This window comes from Pseudonaja textilis, chromosome 7 (genome assembly GCF_049901715.1).
Source record: "Pseudonaja textilis isolate UNSWEBS1 chromosome 7, rPseTex1.2, whole genome shotgun sequence".
NCBI lineage: Eukaryota > Metazoa > Chordata > Lepidosauria > Squamata > Elapidae > Pseudonaja > Pseudonaja textilis.
The window spans coordinates 54356783-54371547 of record NC_141996.1 but is presented as its reverse complement, the minus strand read 5'-3'; the positions used below and the strand labels follow the sequence as shown (position 1 = coordinate 54371547).

General features: G+C 36.6%; 1 protein-coding gene across 1 annotated transcript; it reads right to left on the bottom strand.

The window, feature by feature from the left end:
- Window positions 1-1010: 1010 nt before the first annotated feature.
- On the bottom strand, window positions 1011-11805 carry CRYAA (crystallin alpha A). Its single transcript, XM_026713602.2, has 3 exons — window positions 11541-11805; window positions 9962-10084; window positions 1011-2056 (listed from the first exon to the last, which is right to left on the bottom strand). Exons 1-3 carry the CDS (start codon window positions 11727-11729, stop codon window positions 1847-1849), a joined length of 522 nt encoding a protein of 173 aa, XP_026569387.1. The 5' UTR covers window positions 11730-11805; the 3' UTR covers window positions 1011-1846.
- Window positions 11806-14765: the final 2960 nt, after the last annotated feature.

The following is a 14765-nucleotide window of genomic DNA, read 5'->3' as shown; positions in this document are numbered from 1 at the left end:
TTAGACCATCAATACCTGGAGGTCCTTTTACAGATTTTGATATATTTAGTATATAAATAATCCATTTTGATTATTTACTGGTGATTATTATGGAGAAATATTTAGTGGCTGTTAAGAGGATATTCTCTAAAGTTGGTTGCATGCAAGCTTTTAGAAAGCATTAATCTGGAAGAAAAGCCCATGCTTACAAAATTATTCAATGAGTCACTTTGAATAGCAACACCCTCAAATGTCTCTTCACTTTGATGGGCATTACAGAAGCTATCCAGTCATTGACATGTCCCTTATGTTTTTAGAAACAGTCTGATATATGAGAAAGGAGCCACAAGTTTAATGTTACATTGCTACAAACAGCTCCAAATAGACTGATATAAATCCTATTATAACCATTATTTATTTATTTATTTATTTATTTATATTTATTTATTTATTTTGATTTGTCAATCGCTTACAAGATAATAGGTATAAGTATATACATAGTTATGAATACATGAAATGGATACAAATAAAAAAGAAACAATAGGACAGGGACGGTAGGCACATTGGTGCGCTTATGCACGCCCCCTACAGACATCTTAGGAAAGGGGTGAGGTCAATAGTAGACAGTCTAAGGCTAAAGTTTTGGGGGGTTATATATTTTGGGGGTTTAATATATTTAAGTTGTAAATATTTCTAAATATATATATCTATGCATGTGCATAATAAATACAGAAAATATGCAAGCAAAATGATGACCTTGTATCATTTTGGTGATATTGTTTTCTCTTTGGGGCAATGTGTATGTGATTTTTGTCAAATTTAGTTCACTGAATTCACTGAACCAAAAGTGAATGCGACACTACTAGATTTTTTTAAAAAAACAAATATGCTGATATCTTGCTCCTTTGGCCTAGTAAGATAAATGAATATTCTTGGAGTAAACAGAGGAAGTGTACTGCATTTGTCTCATATTTATTTTTAAAATGAAAACTTCTTAAGAACCGAAAAGAGAATGGAGGAAAAGGAGTTGCTTATTTCACATTTTCTTTATTGATTGCCACTGGCTGGAATTTCAGGTTGCATGCTAGATATCAGTAAAACAGATGGAACTATATTAGAATTACAGCAAGATTAAGGAAGGTGGCATATACACTGCTGACCAGGGAGAGCTGAATACAGGTTTGAAGCCTCTGAACTGTGATGAATCCTGAAAGGCCTGCAAAGATGCTAATTCTTGCCTTAGTGACTCTTGCGATGTCACTGCTATGGATGTCGCAGAGGGAAAGTTTTTGTTTTTGTTTTTTAAAAACACTTTTAATGAAGAAAATTATAAATCCCTCAAATAGTATGAACTCAATTTTTTTACTTAAAAGTGGGCAGAGCAAATTTGTTGCTACTGTCAACCACTCCCCACTGGTGCCACCACCTTACTTGGCTAAGCTCACCTCTGCTCCTGCCTCTTCAATTACTTTAGAAGACAACAAATCTGTATTCTTGCTTTCATTGCATCAGCCTTCATATGACTGATTGATGCTTCACTTTGACAGCTCATGTTGCCAACCTGGCCCTGTGTTAGGGCTTGACAGATGTTATCAGATACAGCCTGACATTTAGAACCCTTTCAGCAAGAATACAGAAGGCTCTGGAAGATACTTCATCTTCCCTGTCATCCTAACAAGGTGTGTGAAAGTGGGGGAAAGTTTAGGCTAAAGCTTCAAATCCTCTAGCTGCACATCCAGCCCTCATTCCTTCCAAGAGAAGAACGAAAACAAAAAGAAAGATGTTCACGGATATCTATGTAAGGGTGCTGTGAATGAAGCCTGAAAGGTGTGGATAGCCTGGATGCTTTAGCAGTAGGAGGTTCAAACTAAGAGGACTGAGCTGAAGTTGGCTTCTCTTCATGGGATACAGGAATAGGTCTTCCACTATGGCCAGGCTCTGTGGCAGACAGAACCTTGGGAGCAGAGAAGGTTAGCATGCCATCGGTAGACAGAGAGCAAGTGATGGCTGATTGGTCAACAGTAGAAGGAAGACGGTATCGACGATGGAATTCACGGGAAATGTATCCATGGTCATCCTGAAGTGAGACACCACAAAAACAAAAGCAAAACAAAACTCATTAAAGGGTGTAGTTAACAGGTAAGTCCTTCAGAGTCAATTGCTCTGCCTGGTGCAAAACAGAGTTACAGAAGCAGAAACAACCCAACATATATCCCTTCTGTATTGCTTTCCTCTTTTCTTTCCCCTCTTCAAAGAGCTGTCCAGAGCAAATTCAAAATGCTAGGTGTACTTTATAAAGTCATGCATGATATAGCTGGTCATATATTCCATACAAGGCTGTATCTTCATATTGTAATTGGTGCAAAATGCAGTGACCTGCTTCTTGGCTAGTACCAGTCACCAGAGCATATAACACCTATATTGCAGGCCCAGCATTGACTACCTGCATTTTCCCAGGTGCAATCTGAAGTGCTCCTGCTGACTATAAAGCCTTCAATGGCTTGGAACCCAGTTTTTCGAAGTACCACTTTCCCCAGCCAGAATCAACCCATCCTTGGATTATTACTATGCTATCCTATCCTATCCTATCCTATCCTATCCTATCCTATCCTATTCTAGATAGCATCTTGATTCATGACAGCACTCATTTCATTCACAGGATTTCAAAAACGCCATTTTTAATAACCACGTCCGTCCTTTCTTTCAGGGAGCACATAACATCTTCTCCTTTTCCTTCTGTACTGTCAGAACAACCTTGTGAGTCAGACTGTCTTATATCTATAGGTGTCATGTAAGAATCCATCCATTACAATGTAACCTACAGAGCAAACATGAAGATAGTGAATATAAATCAATCCTATAGTTGATGGACTTCAATAATTTTAGGGAAAACTAACAAAAAGATGACCCTGAGGAAAATAAACCAAGGAGAGATGCAAAAGGTCATTTAGATTGCATCTGAAAAGCATGGTGGCTTTCAAACTTTTTAGTTGAGTTTTGAAAGTGTGCAGTTGTTTAATTCCTTTTCTAGTGCCTAAACTGGGCTTCTGTATCTTTCTGTACTTCCATGATGTGAAGGCCAAGATCATGTTTGTAGCCCTGCTTCTTCTAAGAAAGCAGACCAATCCCTTCTTTAACATCACTCCTGAAGATATAAAGACTCTTCCTGAAAACATTTGGTGGGGAAAAAAAATGGTATTACTGATCATTAAACGTATTATAGTGTTTTTGTTTAATTGGAGAAATTCCAATTAAATTATTGGGATCATGTTTAGATTTAGCTTTTTTATTTTTATCTTACTGTGTATGTTTTAACTATACATTTGTACTGCAACTGTTTTAATTTCTAGTTGTAAATTGCCAGGAATCCCTAACAGATTCAGTGATATACAAGTGCAATAAGTACATAAAATATCATGCTGTTTTGGACATGTTCAGTTAATGTTAATAAACATAATTTAAGGCTTTGGGTACTTCCACACAAAGGGACATGCAATACTTTGAAAGCAACTGCAGACCTCTATGTAGATCATCTGTCTACCTCTGTGGACTTTTCCACTTGATACTGGTGTGAAGTCTGTAAGTCACATTGAACTTACAATTCCTTCCCAAAGAGCAGGTGGCAACTATGGCCAACATGACATTTGCACAGCTCCAGCTAATGCACAAGCTGTGGCCATTCCTTCAGGCAGTTGTTCACACCCTCAGTTACTCATTCCCTAGTCACCTCAAAAATGGACTTTATGCTCTACCTGGCACTTGCCTTGAAGACTACTTGAAACAACAGCTTATCCAGAATATGGCACAATATACCAATGGGATGTTGCTGTTCCATAAGCTATACTTATAAGTTGGCATCCAGGTGCAGATTCAAAATGCTAGTTATGCTTTATAAAGTCATTCATGATATAGGACCTGCCTATCTAGGGAGATCAGACAAAAGAGTCTCTTTGATTAATCAGGGAGATCCATCAGGATCTCAGAAATTACTTTTCTGTTGTAATGGATGAACATCCTCCAAAAGATCTGCACAGCTCCTATCTGTATGTACATACATACATACATACATATTAGAGTTAGCCATGTAGTATCAGCTTGTAAGTGGTATTAAATAAACAGGTTTTCATGATGTCAGCAGTGTTGAAAAGCTAACCAATGTAATACTTTATTAGCCACACTGTAGATGAAAGCTAGAGATTTGAGGAGGATTTGCCACTGTGGGGGAGCTCTTGTTCTCTCATCCTCCTTCCAACTTTTAAGCGTCAAGTCCTACAAAACAGATATTAGCTTGAGATGTCTATAGTTCCTTTCCCATTCCCATCACAAACTAGACAAAAGGAAGATGGGAAAAACTGGCAACCTGTTTTCTCTTTCCATCTTCCTTTTGGCAGGGAGTTGACTGTGCTGCAAAATGCCAGAACTTCGAAGCAGGGGGCAGTATTTTTGTTTTTCCTTTTCTTTTCCTTCTTTCCATTTTGAAAGTGAGAAAACTGTCATAGTGAAAGCAGCAGTGACCTACAGTAACTCTGCTTACTGCCAGGAGTTCAATCCTGACCAGCTCAAGGTTGACTCAGCCTTCCATCCTTCTGGGGTTGATAAAATGAAGACCTAGATTATTGGGGGCAATATGCTGACTCTGTAAACTGCTTAGAGAGGGCTGTAAAGTGCTATGGAAATATATATATATATATATATATATATATATATATATATATATATATATATATATATATATATATATATATATTCTTAAGTTTTGCGGTACTTACATGTATGGTATTCAGCTTTGTTCAGGTATTTTCCCACGTCATTGTAGTTGTGCTTTTAAAGTTGTAGCAACGTTTGGCAGAATCTCATCTGCCATCATCAGGCTTCTGTATTGTGTCCGTCTGGATACATAATACAGACGGACACAATACAGAAGCCTGATGATGGCAGATGAGATTCTGCCAAAACGTTGCTACAACTTTAAAAGCACAATTACAATGACGTGAGAAAATACCCGAACAAAACTGAATACCATACATATTTATATGTGTGTGTGTATGTGTGTGTGTGTGTGTGTGTGTGTGTGTGTGCCTAAGTGCTCACTGCTATTGCTATAGCAGCCGGTGGCAAGACAGTGATTTTCACTATTTGTTCTCAACTGGTAGAGGTGGGGTGGGATCACAGAGCAATTTCAAAGTACTTTGGAAGATCTGGTAAGAGAAAACTTTATTTTTTCTTCATAGCATCTTGCCACAACTGCAGGGTACTTTTTTCCTGGAACAACTAAGTTTGACCCAAGCAACAAGCCTGACATTGTCATGAGCTGAGAGAGAGTGACTGACTCAAAGTCACCTAGCTGACTTTCATGGTTAAGGCAGGACTAGAACACATAGTCTCCTGGTTTCTAGTCTGGTACCTTAACCAGTAGACCAAATTGGCTCAACAATTTATCCAACAGTAGTAATGTAGAAATCCCTGTGGTCAATAGAAGTAGCAAACCAAATGAACTGTCAGATTAATTGATAATGAATTGATATAGTTCTGAGATAATATAATCAACTGTTTGAATTATCTTTCTGCTCTCTACAAAAAAAACCACAACTTTTTGCAATTAATAAATTAGCACCACACAGCAAAAGGTAAAACAGAATTTTTGTACCTCATTTTTCTTTTTTTCTCAATTTTTACTTTATGACATACATCACCTCCATACTGCATAAACCAATAGTGTTTAAGATAGGATGTTTAATTTCATAAAGCCATGATTTCAAAAATTAACATATTTCATTATCCTCTTTGCAGGAACCATTATTCTTGTACTGTTTTTTTCCCCATCATACAAGCATCAAACTCACATTATTTCATGATTCTTTTTCACAGTTGCAATCTGTCTGAGAGAGAAGTAATTGTTGATCAGTTTTAAGACTAAAAAATGAGATTCTGTGACTTTCCCAAGATTAATCTTTTAAGTATTGGCTCAAAAAAGTATTAAGTTCAAGACTGAAATCTTGGGGTATGCATAAATGAAATATCTATTTTACTTCAAGCTTGAAAAAAACTATTCCTTCTGGAATATTACATCACAATATTTCAAGCTGTCTGTACTTTGACAGAGCAAAACCTGAAGCAAATAAAATGTTTTGTAACCTTTTTTTTCACTACAGTTTCACAAGAATAGGAGGGACATGACTTCATGTTGAGGGTTACCAACACGCCAACTTGAGGATGATGATGATGAAGAAGATGATAATAAAATAACTTTCTGCTAGGGGAAAATTTACCAATAGAAGAGAGTGTAAGTAGTTCAGGGTAGTTCAACTGAGTCTTGGTGCTCTCTGCACTTGACTGTTTTGTTGCAGACATTTCATTACCCAACTAGGTAACATCTTCTGTGCTAGAAGGGAGTGGAGATTGCTTTCTGTTTACCGTATATACAGTAGCTTGTCCAGAGGCCCAGAGCCCAAAAAGTCATATTTGGATCCAGACTTGGCAGTTTTCAGCCCTCTGGCTAGTGCCTGGCAGACTAGTTGAGAAGGATATTGGACTAGTTGAGAAGTTACTGCATATAAACGAAGAACCAATGCACTCCCTTCTAGCACTGAAGATGTTATCTAGTCAGATAATGAAACATCTGCAAGAAAACAACCAAGTTCAGAGAACACCAAAGATGCCATGTGTAAAGATTTGTTTCATCATCCGATGCTGTCTTTCTTCAAGTACAACTATACACGTCTTCATTTACCTTGGGACGGGGAGCTATGCTATTTTAAAAAAACCTGCTTATTAGCCTGATCAGTTTAAAAAAACAATTAACTGACTGATGGACAGACTGACTGATTGTGTGCCCCCAAAACAATGCATAGATCTTAATCTCTTGCACATCCCTTTCAAATCAATTAGGGAAAGAAGGAAGGAAGGAAGGAAGGAAGGAAGGAGGGAAGGAAGGAAGGAGTATGCACAACTATTGACATGGAAAGCCACCTTATTCTGGAAATACAGCCTTTCCCCACCTATCTGCCAGCATTTACACCCTACATGTAAATTATATTTACATCCCCAGTAGCAAAAAAAAAAAAAAATCATGCACAGACATACACAGGCTGATACCAAAGGCTGAGCAGAGTACACAAAGGCAAAGTTAATTTGCATAGAGTCTGCTGCATTTTTAAATGCACTTGCATCTCTACAAACAAAAGAACTCAAGAAAACACACTGAGTACAGTGGTAAACACCAAAAACTCAGCAAGCCACCCAAAGTTACTTACTTCCCTTTTCAATGGAATTTCAATCAAAAACTCCCAAAGAGCCATTGCCAAAGAATCTGAAGCAAGCCATCACCTTCAAACAGCTCAGAAAATAAAAGATGGCTATGTGAAATGATGACTGAGCTTAGGTATGCATATACACTTTGCAAATGTTCATTTGTCCTATTGAGGGTGCCTTAGAAGAGCAAGTCTCCCTGCATTTATACAGGTATTCTGAAATACAAATCAGCATGAACATACACAGAACACACCCACACTTTTAAGCTAAGTAGACCAGACCAATATTGTATTACTTTTTCTCACTGACATTTCACTTGCTTTTCTTTATATACACAAGCACATTCACAAACTGTACAAATATTTTACAAAACAGCAATGGCAGCCTGGAATGGTGTGAAGGATGGGGGAAACAATCAGATCCCAAATGGTTTCTTTAAAATGCCAGTAGCATTGCTCCAAAACTCCATCCCCAGATCATACTACCAACCCTAAGCCAGTCGTATTAAGTACATGACTGGCTATCTTGCTATACTGGCCTAGGAAGGAAAATTCTAATAGCTAGAGGCAAGTCCCTTTTTAACTGCATCACATAAAACAGTAGAAAACACTAGAAATGTTCTCCCTTGAAATGATCACATTGTGTTTTATGCTTGAACCAAAACTCATGAAGCATATACATTTTGTTTTGAGCATGAACTGCTCAAAGCAGCTGTTTGGATTTAACATGTTTTCAACAACCCTATTAAAATGTATTCAATGTCAGTCCCTGTGTTGTAAGTCTTGCGGTAGATATTTCTAACATTCCTGTACTGTATTTGGGGGAAAAAGATCAATTTCTAGATTCTCAACCCTAAGGAACCATGTTAACTTATAAAAGCAGAGTATTTGCAGTTTATTCAGTAGTATTGCCCATCATGGAGTTCATTTTGGCACCCAGTTTTTTCATAACATGCCCCTTAAAATAAATGTCCAGGAATAATATTTTAAGGACAAAAAATTCACTTGGCCCTAATTTCATAACTCCTTGTATGAAAAATGTACCTTTCTTTCATCTTTACCTCACACACATTCACAGATATGCAGCCCTGATACAGACTCGGATCATACTGTGGGAGTATTTGCTTCTAACAATGATTCATATTTAGAATAAGCCAGAAGTGGGATAAAGATTTATTGATTGATTTATGAGGTATATGTGGCAACATAATGTTTAGGTGGGGAACAATGAACCATTAAAATCACAACAACTAGAAATGACAGGCACTTAGGAACTCACAAAACCCTAAACAGTAATTCCGATCAATCTATTTCCAAATACAAGGAAAAAGGCACGTTTTAATGCCTTTCCAAGGACCATCAGGATTGGGCCATTCAGATCAAAAACATAATACATGACAAATTTAATTGTCTCATCTACCTACCAGACAGAACATAAAGCTAAATACTTACATAGTTTGATCTTGTTTCTTTTTTATTTCTTCTCTCTAACACCACCGATCTCTAAAATTACTAGATTTTAAGCCTTCTAAGAAAGGGGCTGTCAATCTCACTTGGCAGTCTTATAACTTTAAGGAAAATGCTGACTTTATAGGTTCATATTTTCACATAGCAAAGTGTGAAATTTTGGGTTTCCACATGCAAAGCAATATATTTCTTGGTCTTTTTTTTTTGTTACCTATTGAGTATTTAGCTTACTTATGACAGACAAAGATGGGTAGTGGTTTTTATTTATTGTTTACTTATTTATGATACATGCCTAGGCCACCTGGCTAGCAAATACTGCTTGTCTTCAGTCTGTAAAGTCTGAAGTTTTGGAAAACAGCCATGAAACATCCTCAAACTGGTTCAGAAGAAATGGAAAATATCCATAGTTCTTAAACTTCCTCCAACTAAGTCACCTTTTTCTTCTCACTATACTTCTACCATTTAGATTTTCTTTAACAATCTAATTAAAATTATAAAAGATAAGATAGACCACAAAGACAAATTATCTTATACATTTTGGTGGATTACAGTCTACTTTATCATATATATTTTGTTACATTGTCATCTACTAAAGTTTATATTTTTATTTCTTCATGCTACGAATGACGAAGATACTGTAGCTACTTCTTTAGAACCTATTTAAAGTTCTGAAAACCTTTTAAACGATACCACTGTTTTTTAAACTCTACTATACATTTTGATCATTCTCCAATAGACAATGCAGCTATTTTTTCCCTGGCATTATTTGAGCACAAGCTTTTTTCTTAGAACTCTAGGCTACATTTTTATGTAGTCAGATCATTCTCTGATTATGTCTACTGCCTTCTAAATATGAGAAAAATATTTTTTTTAAAAAACCCTGTAATCAGAGTTGGAGTGAGACTTAGAAGTATTGTAGTCCAGATTCAAAATTAGTGGAAATATGGCTTCCTTTCATGATGACAGTCCAGCTCTGTTTTAACATCTCTAGTGCTAAAGTTACTTCCTTTTAAGTCAGTCTATTGGAAAGCTCTTTCCATAGGAAATGTCTATTTAGCTTCTAACAAACATTCCAAAAATTTCTACCCATTGGTATTAGTCTTACAGCAACATTATCATCACCATATCTTATCACATGACCTTTCCTGGAGCAGAGGTACAATCAACCTCCTTTACCTAAACTGCAGGTGTTAATATCAGGTGAATGAAAATAATTTCTCTGCATTTGTAATCTAATACTAATTTTCATTACCACTCTTCCTTACCTGTCTCTCATTGTGTTTGCCATGAATTTCCACAAAGTCCTCGATGACTTTCACACTTAAATCTTCAGGGGAGAAATGCTTTACATCCAAAAAGACAAGAAACTTGTCTCGGTCAGATCTCACCTGGAAATGAAATAAAGACCACACAAACACATCCCCCCAAGAATTAAATTTTAAACTATTAGCATGATTAGGTGATTAAGTTATTTTTATTCTCTTCTCTCAGATTACATGATGATGTCCTCTGCAATACTGTTTATAACGTTACAAGAACAAAATACCTGAGCTTTTAAAAAGTAGTCTCAGGGCTAGTTGGAGATGAACTGACTGGGGGTGCTAAATACCTACTACTGCAATAAATATTGAGTTGGGGAGTTTTTGTACTAGCCAGATTTTTAAAATAATTTGTATATAAAAATATGGTAGAAGACTACTGTAACATATTAAACTAAAATGGATGTAAGTTATAGTATTTTTGCCTTTCCTCAACTTATATGAGTCTAGATGACGTTCTCTCTCTCTCTCTCTCTTTGGAAAACTTCTGAAGGTGAGAAAGAGTAACTACACAGGAGGTAGTAGAAGTTATCCATTTTAAGTACTATTTTAAGATTGATATGTTAAAATGACAACATTGATTTATTCAAAGCATATGATAGATTTGGATGTAAATTTTGGATTTGTATAAGTTCCTACTGAAAAGCTTCTTGCAATGCACTTTCTGTGAAGTCCTTTCACTTCACATTAGGATCACAGCACTTAGTGGTTTGGGCATTCATCTATTTTGTGAATAGATTTTTTTTTCATTTCCATCAAATCATTTAGTACAAGTTGTAATTCATTGACCTTAAAAATATATACTTACATAAACATTTTAGTAATCTTCAATTTCTCACTGATTTTTAAAAGTAATCACTTTGTCACCTGAGTTCTTGCTAGCTTGTTGACTTGTATTTTACATAAGTTTGCAGAATATGGAACAGAACAAAGAGTAAACAGGTCGCATTTCAAAACTGACTGTTCTGGATACATGGTCTCAGTAATGCTTTATCTTTATAAATGGTTGATAGGCTATTCTTTCATATAGGCCATTATATAGCACTCTGATCATAACATGCATAATGTTTTCTGTAAGGAACATATAAGGTAATAGTTGAAGATGAATTTATTTCTAGCTACAAAGAAACCATTTGATTTGAATACAAATGTCATACCCACAAACATGTGCTTTCAGCTAAGCATGTATATATGCATTCTAGTCCATATTTAGCAAATATTTAACTATATTAAGAACAAATATACTTCTTCCTTTCACATTATCATCACAAGGCACCTGCATTACAGTTTAAGTTTGTGATAACAAGAACAGTCTGCTATTGTTCTTTGGCCATCTAACCTGCCTATAGTATTGATAAGTTTGATTAAATTCTGGAACAATTTCAGATCATACAAACTATTGTAAATCCTATCATATTCTAGTCTCTAGTCAGTGTTGCCAGAAATCAAAATCCTGATGGTTTAGTGTTGCTTTTAGGAGAGATTTTTAAAATAGTTTAAATATATTGAAGTATAGGAGTCTTACCTCCGAAACACCTGAGTCCAGCAAAGTACGGAAGAAAGATTGCCTGTAGTATGGGTTGATGGTAGAAGAAAACAAAGGCAGGAGATCATATTCAAAAAAACCATCTCCAAAAAAATGGTCAAAAAAGCGGCTTGGAATTAAAGGTCCAAGAGCTCGTTTGAACCAGGGATGCTGAATGGTAATATCCATGGTTTTTGCTGTGGCTGCAAGCTTAGAAGTGGGGGGAAAGGCAATACAGTCACTTTGATGAAAGTGAGGTCTTAGCTGAACCACACTGTGGGATTATAGAAAATGTCCCTCTTTTTATACCACTTTGGCAGAATGAAGGCATCAGCGGGATTTCTGGAAAGACATGATCTCATTATGAAGGTCAATCTGGTCAGCAGAAATTGTAGGGACTGACCTGGGAGTGACAGTCTGGTTAAAATCAGTGCCAGCGGGCTGGACAGTCTTCAGCATTCTCTGGAGAGAAGAGCTATTGTATTATTTATCAGCCAGCCATAGCACGGTCTTTTGCCTAAGGACTTATAAGGGAACATTTTACCCACAATATCTCAGATATTTGTAAATCCTACCTACATCTCTCTAATTCTTTTTGCCTGAGATCAAGGAGGAGAAAGGTGATTTTTTCCCCTGAAATGAATATATCACTCAGGATTACAGATGTTTTATTTTAGACTGAAAAGAATTTAAAGAAAGCAGTTGAAAGAACTTGTGATATAATACATGGAGGAAAATTTAAAAAATGACAGTTTAACCTGTGGACAGTTTCACCTGTGGACATACTGAGCTGGATATAGGAGCTATAAATCAAGAATCCAAATTCTATATACTTTATTAGTCAGTATGAATGTGTAAGTATTCATTTTAAAAATACCCCAAATGTGCTTAAAGTAAAATAATGATGAGTTTTCCCTACTTTTGCATAACTGCTAGAAAAGGAGATTCTGATTGGGAACGCAAGACATAAATGTTGTATGGTCAGTATTTGTGCATTTATCCTGGCAGTTTGAAATTGCATCAAAATTGTCAAAATAAATCTCCACAGGTTAAACTGTCATTTTTTTATTTTCCTCCATGCATTATATCACAAGTTCTTTCAACTGCTTTCTTTCAATTCTTTTCAGTCTAAAAAAAAACATCTGTAATCCTGAGTAATATATTCATTTCAGTAGGGATGGGCAACATAAAAATTTAATTAAACAAAGAAAGAAAGAAAGAAACAAATAAAATACTTACTTTGCGCATCTTATTATTTGAAATATATATATGACTGCCCATATTGCACCAAATGACCCCAGGAAGCTAACAAACTAATATACAAATAATACAATAATTTTTTTTAAAAAGAAAAATTAGCTGACAGATTATTATATGCCATAACATTATCTGCTGAAAAACACACCAATGCTGTGCTATTCTGGCCCAATACCTGAGGAAAAAGCTTTTGTAATGCAAGGAAGGTTAAGCAACCTCTGTATCTTATGCATGAGACTCTACCGTGGACTAGGCACAGCTACAAGAAAGGCTCACTTGCTCAGTCCTCCCAAATGTCAACATTTAACCAAAGGAACCTAGAGTGACTTCATCTTATCCAATGTATTGACATGAATAGATGTTCTAGGGAGAGATACTTGACCCTGTTCCATACAAGTATTTCAGAATAATATCCAGCACCTTGAATTACACCCCCAAAGAAACTATAAATCAATGCAGCTTGTGCAACAGAGAAACCACAGAGCACCCAAACTGTGCCCACTGCTGCATTCTGGACCAGTTGAAGTTTCTGAGTGCTCTTGAAAAGCAGCTCCATATATATATTACAGTGGTCCAAGAGGGAAGTGATTACAACATGAGTAATTATGACTGAGCCTGTTTAGTGCAAGAATAAAGCAATCTACCTCCTCAAAAAGGTTTGATTTTTGTGTGGTCTGCAAATATCTGGTGGATAAAAAGACCTTGTCACCCACTTGATATGGTTTTTGTGGAGTTCTCTTTTTATCTGCAAATTTTTTATGGGCTTGATGAGCATCATCTAATGCTTTACGGGTAACCGGCCAGGTAAGCTGGAGCAGTGTTATCCATTCATCTAATGACTGAATGTTAGGTTTCTCCTGTGGAAGCTCAGGTATAGGTACAAAGTCTTGTCCCGAAGCCACTTTAAAAGGAGTAAACCATAGTACTACTATGTACCGAATTGTTATATGCCACCTCAGCGAATGGCAGTAGGTCCACCCAATCATCTTGCTGATAATTTATATAACATCTAAGATACTGTTCCAATACCAAGTTAGTTCTCTCACAAGCCCCATTGGTTTGTGGGTGGTGTGTGGAGCTTAAGCCCTGGGCGGAGCCCGATAACTTCAGGAACTCCTTCCAAAAGTTTAAGGTAAACTGGACACCCCTGTCTGAGATTATGCGTTCAGGAACCCCATGTAACCTGTACATATGTAAAATAAACAGTTTAGCCAACGTTTTTGCAGATGGGATTTTTGGACAAGGAATGAAATGTACCTGTTTGAAAAACAAATCAGTTACTACCCAAATAACTGTATTCCCCCCACTTTCAGGTAATTCCACTATAAAATCCATAGAGATTTCCTTTCATGGAGCAGTTGGTCAAGTCACATTTTGTAGCAAGCCTGCTGGTTTACCAGGAGGCTGTTTGGCTGAGGCACAGATAGGACAACTAGCTACATAAGTCTCAATGTCCTTTTTCAAGGTAGGCCACCAAAATTGCCTTTTAACCAAGTGTAAGGTTTTCATTAATCCAAAATGACCAGTGGCTTTAGAGTCATGAGCTTGCTGTAGTATTTGGTTTCTCAGCTTCACTGGCACATATAATTTGGCCCCCACCCATGCCAATCCATCTCTAACCGTACAGTTATTTGAGTGAGCAAGAAACCAATCATCAAGTTTTAAAGCATCTCTTAATTGTGCAGTCAAATCATTTGATAAATCAACCTCCTTCTTTTTCTGGGGTCTGGTAACCACTGGAGCTGCCAACTATTTGGTTGGGACAATCAGCTGTACCACTTCTTGGCGAGCACTATTATATTGAGGTAATCTAGATAAAGCATCCACCATGAAGTTCTCCCCCCCTGGAATGTACTTCAATGAAAAATTAAAGTGCTTAAAGTACTGCGCCCAGTGAACTTACTTGGGAGACATCTTCCAAGGTGTTTTCAAAGCCTCCAAATTTTTATGATCCGTCCACACCTCAAA

Coding starts and splice junctions, on each gene's coding strand:
- CRYAA (XM_026713602.2), bottom strand. CDS start 11,729: ATGGATATTACCATTCAGCATCCCTGGTTCAAACGAGCTCTTGGACCT. Junction 10,085..11,540: donor TGGACTCAGGTGTTTCGGAG/GTAAGACTCCTA, acceptor TTTCATTTCCAG/GTGAGATCTGACCGAGACAA. Junction 2,057..9,961: donor GCAAACACAATGAGAGACAG/GTAAGGAAGAGT, acceptor GTCTCACTTCAG/GATGACCATGGATACATTTC.